The sequence below is a fragment of the Limulus polyphemus genome, unplaced genomic scaffold, assembly GCF_000517525.1.
Source record: "Limulus polyphemus unplaced genomic scaffold, Limulus_polyphemus-2.1.2 Scaffold1989, whole genome shotgun sequence".
In the NCBI taxonomy this organism is placed as follows: domain Eukaryota; kingdom Metazoa; phylum Arthropoda; class Merostomata; order Xiphosura; family Limulidae; genus Limulus; species Limulus polyphemus.
This window is the reverse complement of record NW_013667599.1, coordinates 212510-220336: the sequence shown is the minus strand read 5'-3', so window position 1 is coordinate 220336 and position 7827 is coordinate 212510. Positions and strand designations below refer to the sequence as shown.

Here is a 7827-nt window from a genome sequence, read left to right as displayed (position 1 = left end):
CTTTCGATATAGTTAAGACACTGCATGGGGTACCATGACAGTGATTTCAGGCCCTAAATTCGATCAGTATGTTCATTCAAGTAGAACCCTTGTGACATGCCCTTGGTACAAGTATATGGGGATTGTAGAGAATGATAAGTATTCTTACCCTGGCTCGTTCGATTGTCAACAAGGATCAGTAAAACATTACCAATAGTGTTGAAATTTATATTCTGTAATGGAATGGAAGAATTAGACCCATAAAATGGAAAGAAGTAACAAAATATTCTCTTGTCCTAACACTCTTGCACAGTACTGTAAATATTATTGCTATGCTGGATGATCTTTCCCTAGGTTCTCATTGTTGTTGACTCCGTTATCCAGGAAGGTCTTCCTTCAGAACTTCATTGCATTTCAGTAACTGTAGTTAATTTAGTGTTGAAGTCACTTCTGCTTTCTAAGTGGTACTTATAATTTATTGTGTTCTCAGTTAATCAGTTGGATGTTTTCTTTGTTAATGTGTGTGTTGATTAATTTTTTTTACTGATTTATTATTTTCTTCAGGATTCAATGATTCTGCAAAAGAAGAAGCAACCGATCATCCCACCTCTCCTTCAACAGACTCGAACAAATCTCTGACTGATCACGCTGATGCTGAGAAAAGTTTAAAAACAGAAAAATTAGAGGAAGAGGTTTGGATAAGAGTCTTGAGTTGTCAGAAAAGTGTTAAACATAAATAGATGATTGATATTCCACAAAAAAAAATGCTTGTGAGAATTTAAAAGTTAAAAAAGTATGGTTGGAATATTACTCGTAATGTTTACTTGGCTGTCTACGTAATTTCATGTCATTGAATTAGTAAAAAAAAAAATGGGTTATTGTCATTTTGAACAATGAAAATTATAGTATGATAAATAAACTTAAATAACAATAAATGTTTATGGTCATTAAGATTGGACATTGTTGATTAAAAATACTTGCTAAGTAATCTTTACATACGTTTTGTATTAAATTTATAATTTTTTATAGATCCATAATGACAATGTGCCACTGAAGGCTCTGAATACAGAGGATTATGTGGAAATTCCACCAGGGGCAACAACAAATAATCTTCCTCCTGGGGTTTATTATAGGGTAGGTGTATATTATGAGTCCTCATAGTTGATTTACATCTGTGTGGTGAAAAAAAAAAATGACTGAAAAATTAAGCAGCTTATGTAGTTTTTACTATGAGTTTTTTTTATAGTCTTTTTATATAATTAACATTTATAAGATTTTTATATGACTGTATAGTCTTTCTTTTAAGTGTAGTAAAGGCACTTTACAATAAGAATTCTTAACAAAACTACAGCCAGTGACATAGATAAGCTTTTAATGTTGCCTGGGCATCACGAGGGCTCACATTTGAGAAGCACTTTATTCTATTCCCTTTGTATATATGTATGCAAAAACCTGCCAGAGTTTGTGGCCAAAAAAGTGTGTAACATTTTGGCATTGTTTTCATTTAATTACATCAAAACAACGGTATATTATATAGAACTAGTCAGGTTACCTGTCCGAGAGATGGGAAGCATATAAGTGATGTACTTAATTATGCATTAGCACATGATTCTGTCAGCTCGTTGGTAATTTGTCCGCACCCCTTCACGTTTCAGTTACTGCCTACAAGTATAACGGTTTTAAAAGGTGGATTTTGTTTTAGACATTTATGATTGGTGTGCACTGTAGATAAATAAAATGACAGTAGTTTTCATAGCAAGTTTATCCCTCTTAATCTTTTCTTTTCAAGAAGCTTTCTTATTTTTGATAACCATTGGCATCAAATCAGTGCATCATACAGTTGACAGGAGTTCCCCAAATATAATTGTATCTGGCCTGCATAGCCACCAAGACATCCACGTGTTGCATAGCCACCAAGACATCCACGTGTTGCATGGCCACCATAACGTCCACATGTTGCATGGCCACCAAGTGATAGTTTTGTTTTTCTCTTGTATTAGAGGTAGTTGGCAAGACTGACATCTTCTCGTTTTTTTTCTGTATTTCAGGTACAAGCCACATATAAGTATTAGAGGTAGTTGGCCAGACTGACATCTTCCTGTTTTTTTCTCTGTATTTCAGGTACAGGCCACATATAAGTATTAGAGGTTGTTGGCCAGACTGACATCTTCCCGTTTTTTTTCTGTATTTCAGGTACAAGTCACATATAAGTATTAGAGGTTGTTGGCCAGACTGACATCTTCCCGTTTTTTTTCTGTATTTCAGGTACAAGCCACATATAAGTATACCGCTGAAGATGTAGATGAGCTTTCATTTGAATCAAATGACATCATCAATGTTGTTGCTTATGACGATCCTGAAGAACAAGTAAGTCAAGGAGCTTTATGTCAGATTTCTACTTCCATCTAAGAGAGGTGTCACCGATGTTCCCCTTCTCACATTAGAAATACTCAACCAAACTGCATGAAACTTTCTAAAGTAGTATCTAATTTCTGTTTAAAAACTTAATTTGATTTGGTATTTTATTTTTCTAACCCTACGTTCGTATCCTGGGTTTTTTTTCTATCCTAAACAGTTTGTAAACATTCTCACAAACACATTGCAACACTAAGCCTTTACTATTCCTGGTAGTTTCTTAAAACTGACGATAGAGTAGACAACTAGTTTCTCCCATTTCTACCCCAGCTAAACTGAGAGAAACATGCAATTTCTCGTGGCTTGGGGGATCAAAATACCCCACAGTACTAAACAAGGGTATGTTTTCCTAGTTTAACTTTCTCTCTATTATTTATCATTTTCATTGATGTAGCTCAATCAATGATCGTTTTACTTCAAAATAATTTGTAGGAAGATGTTTAGATAAAAAAAAAAATTTTTACTTTTTGAATCATGTTTTTTTTGTTTTTTTAGATAAAGCGATATCAAGCATCAATATCTGATATTTTCCATTATTCCTTTACTAACACTATCAAAACAAAACAAAAAAAAGAACAGTATTCTATGGTATCGTTCACAAGATGTTTATATTAAATCACACATAGATAGATTAACAATGTAATCAAACTTACTTTCATTTTTGGTGTGTAGCACAACCCCATGTTGTGAAGGTTGTTCCATACAGTAAGGGTACTAGTGCAGGGTTAAAGTTGTGAAATTTCCAAAATTTTGTTTGTTTGACTTTTTTGTAAAAACATTACAAATTCCCTGTTTAATTCGGAATTTAAATTCTTTATATTATTGATTAGAAATTTCAATTTGATATATACCCAGTTAACTTCAACTTTTTTGATATTCATTTATATATTTTTTTCAATATTTTGTAAATCACAGTATCAAACAAACATGGGTGCCTATTCTCGTAAACCGGCAGCTAATATGTTTTGTTACATTATCTCTTCAAAATAATAGTGGGTTATGTGCTGTTTCATTGAACTTTAGTAATTTGTATGAAACTGATAGCGACCTATGGTTTGGTGCATTAAAAATTAATAATTCTTATACCTTTAACACAACAGCAAACTTACAACGCTTTGACAAGGTTTTGTCATCATCAGGTTGTCGAAACGTTGTACATTTGCTGTTGTGTTAAACTTATATTAAAGTTTTCCTCATTACCCATTCAAGCCGTCTCCAACCATTATTAGTCTCAAATTGGGTTCCTCGTCATCGAAATTCTTATAACTTTGTTTTGATGTTTTTTTATAATAATTTGTATGAAACTGATAACGGCCTATGTATTGGTGCTTAAAAAATTACTAATTCTTATATATATTTTTTTTAATAATTTGTATGAAACTGATAATGCCCCCTATTAAACAGTTTGTAGCGGCCCATGTTTTATAAAATTAGTATCTCATAGAAAATGTTATATTTTGATTTGTTAAAAGCTTAATTCTCATATGAAACTTATAGTGTTCAATGTTTTATATTTCAATAAAAGGAAGAAGGCTGGCTTATGGGGATCAAAGAATCCACACAGGAGAAAGGAATCTTTCCTGCCAACTTCACACGACCAATCTGATAGGTTTCTAGCAGAAACAAGAGAATCTCCTTCTTAAGATTAACTACCTTCTTAGCTCTAGCACGATTTGTTACTAGATGTTTCCTAGTTAATTACTTAGAATATATTAATTCTTGAATTGTTTGTGAGAATCCTGAAAGATCTGTCTTTGTCGTTACTGTCAATCTTACATATTCACTTTGATTATTTATAAGTTAAGGCTTAGTTATTTGTTCTGAATTTACATTTTAACATTACTTGTGAATTGTTTTTTTATATTATTATCATGGAGCCTGCATTTGATCCAGGAAGTGAACTACAAACCAACTACACAGAAGGCCCACATGGTGTAAGAAAATATAAAGTTTGTGTATTGTTTGTTTTCATAGATCTTGGTTTACTTTAGGAACGTTCTTTGTTAAACATGCCCTAGCTGCTTTGTCACAGGTAGTACCCTGTGTTAAATCATGCTGTAGCTCTTTTGTTGAAGGTAGTACCCTATGTTAAACATGCCGTAGCTGCTTTGTCACAGGTAGTACCCTATGTTAAACATGCCGTAGCTCTTTTGTTGCAGGTAGTACCCTGTGTTAATCATGCTGTAGCTCTTTTGTTGCAGGTAGTACCCTGTGTTAAACATGTTGTAACTGCTTTGTCACAGGTAGTACCCTATGTTAAACATGCCGTAGCTCTTTTGTTGCAGGTAGTACCCTGTGTTAATCATGCTGTAGCTCTTTTGTTGCAGGTAGTACCCTGTGTTAAACATGTTGTAACTGCTTTGTCACAGGTAGTACCCTATGTTAAACATGCCGTAGCTCCTTTGTCACAGGTAGTACCCTTGTGTTAATCATGCTGTAGCTCTTTTGTTGCAGGTAGTACCCTGTGTTAAACATGCTGTAGCTCCTTTGTCATGGGTAGCTATCCCGTGTTAAACATGCTGTAGCTCCTTTGTCACGGGTAGCTATCCCGTGTTAAACATGTTGTAACTGCTTTGTCACGGGTAGCTACCCCGTGTTAAACATGTTGTAACTGCTTTGTCACGGGTAGCTACCCCGTGTTAAACATGTTGTAACTGCTTTGTCATGGGTAGCTATCCCGTGTTATACATGTTGTAACTGCTTTGTCACGGGTAGCTATCCCGTGTTAAACATGTTGTAACTGCTTTGTCACAAGTAGTACCCTGTGTTAAACATGCTGTAGCTCCTTTGTCACGGGTAGCTATCCCGTGTTAAACATGCTGTAGCTCCTTTGTCACGGGTAGCTATCCCGTGTTAAACATGCTGTAGCTCCTTTGTCACGGGTAGCTACCCCGTGTTAAACATGCTGTAGCTCCTTTGTCACGGGTAGCTACCCCGTGTTAAACATGTTGTAACTGCTTTGTCACAGGTAGCTACCCTGTGTTAAACATGCTGTAACTGCTTTGTCACAGTAGCTACCCCGTGTTAAACATGTTGTAACTCCTTTGTCACGGGTAGCTACCTTAAAGTTTACTGTGTAACTATTATGACAGTAGAATGTTTTGTAAAACACGTAAAGAACATTGTGATATATCAGATTTGTTTTGAAGTAAATGTAAACGAACGATTATTTCTCACCCAGTAACTAAGAGTTGAAAGAAGTGTTTTATGTGCCAGAGATCGTGATTTTTTTTTCATATCAAAAACCTTTGTATGTGAACAACCAGAACTATATTGAGGTCTAAAAAATGAAACTACCAACATGTGTATTTGGTACATCTATAGCCGCTGTAAAACAGAATATTCCTGTTTAATACTCAAATTGATTGAATAAATCTCCAGAGAATTTGGATAATACTGTAAACATGCTGGTATAAATTTAAAAAAAAAAAATTTCTTTCTTAAATTAAATTGGAAATTATAGTGAAACAGAGCTTGTGTAAGAATAAAAATATTTATGGTCTGTTTCTATCAAGTGGCCAATAAAGTTTATATATCAGGAGTATGAATAGGATGGAAAAAATTGAAAGCTTTGCTCTTTATTTCTGTGAAATAAAACTTTTGTTCTCCAAGATGTACTTAATGTTGTTTCTAAAGGCTGATATTTAAAGTTTCTTGTTCAGACTTAGTATGGGTGGGGGCTAGGATGTTACGCTCATATTAATTTTTTTTTTTTTTTAAATTGTAGCAGGTGTAAATATTCATTGCAATTTAAAATAATCATAATTATATGCACGTTAAAATTGTATAAAATATAAATTCAGTAGTGCCTGATATGAAACTTAAGAGCTCAGATGTAATACAGGAAGGTATGTATTACTGTAGCTATATATATATATTTTTATCAAACAGATATGTATATTTTTGATGTCTTAGGTCTATGTTGATATTGAAAACTGTAAGCAAACGTTGTATGTTCACGGTCTGGGGGAACTCCGGTGCAAAGTCCATGTCACGTTCTACTCGATTAGGCTTATTAAATAAAAACTTCATATCTGCATTAATGGTGATTGAGCACACTAAAACTGTACATCTCTTAAAAAAACATTGTTCTATAGCCAGATAGGATGACTCGTACCTACTTGGTACACGTCTTTGGATACTCTTATCCTGGTATTGGCATTGCTAGGTTATTTTTGCTATGTACTTTTAAGTTTGTTGTTTTAAAGTAACAAACATTTAGTGCTGTGAATATTTCAAAAAAAGGACAAGTAAATGTGTGATTTGTAAAATATATGTATTTGTGATAATCATTGCTCAAAAAAGATAAATACTTGGGTATATAAATTTGAAATATACGAGGAATAATTTAAATTCGTTATTAGTCTTAATAACAAAAAATAAAAGCTCGATCCTTTGATAGATTAAAGAATCAATGTTTCTCACCAGAGTAATGATGCATGTACACACTCCTGGATCGAGTCCAGTTTTTATTTGAAATAAATTATGGAATTACACTGTAGTAAAAATTGTTAGCTTTAATGGATGCCACAAATGATGTAGCACAGAAACTGTTAATTGCAGGGAATTGCATGTTTCTGTTTATCATGTCAAGACTGTCTCAGTATGTCATAATTATTGTTTTTACTTGCTGTTTAAATACTCCATACCTTGTGCTTATTTGTATAAAATACTTGGTGGTAAGGGGTTTTTCATGCAATAATGATAAATGTTATGTTTTACTTTTGTGCTATTTAAAGCATAGACTTTATTGTGTTTACGTTGCTCGTGTAACCCATTGTAGTGAGCATGTGTCACAGGTTTGAAATATCAAACAGTAATTTTCAAGTTAGGATTGTGTACATATTTTGTTGTCATTAACATTCCTCAGGTGTGGTTTTCTTTTTGTAACCTGAGTCATTACTGGGACTGATTTATTCTTAAGTATTGGAACTAATGTTTATTTAGCGAAAACTTGCGAGTTAGGTAGGACAAATAACAAAGTACGTTTAGAGAAGGTCTTTAGTTAATGCTAGTTGTCTGAACCAAGTATAAACACCTGATTGGTAAGTGTGGGCTTCTTGTTTTTATGAGTTTTACTATATTCTGAGTGTGGTTTTGTTTAATATTGCTTAAAAAATAAAAAACATTATATTATTTGATGGTCTGTTTTTGTGTATCTCCTAGAAGATTTTGACGTCTTTACTGGCACTTGGATCACAGCTACTAGTATGTGGGACTCAACAAAAACAAAACATCAACTGTATTAAGGTCTGAAATTTGAAACTACCAACGTGTGTATTTGGTACATCTATAGCCGCTGTAAAACAGAATATTCCTGTTTAATACTCATATTGATTGAATAAATCTCCAGAGAAATTAGGGTAATACCGTAAACAAGTAGGTATCGAAAAGGAAAATATTTTCTTTCTGAAATTAAATTGGAAATTACGG

At 33.5% G+C, this 7827-nt stretch overlaps 1 protein-coding gene across 1 annotated transcript in view; it reads left to right on the top strand.

Moving 5' to 3' along the window:
- The window catches only part of LOC106465578 (amphiphysin-like), a gene marked incomplete at its 5' end in the record, with an annotated part of 13350 nt that extends 5817 nt beyond the window's left edge, over window positions 1–7533 (top strand). Inside the window, 4 exons of the mRNA XM_013925805.2 lie at window positions 544–671; window positions 1009–1113; window positions 2245–2346; window positions 3920–7533. Coding sequence (XP_013781259.1) covers window positions 544–671; window positions 1009–1113; window positions 2245–2346; window positions 3920–4000 — 416 coding nt within the window. The remainder of the gene's footprint in view (window positions 1–543; window positions 672–1008; window positions 1114–2244; window positions 2347–3919) is intronic.
- Between the last annotated feature and the right edge of the window lie 294 nt (window positions 7534–7827).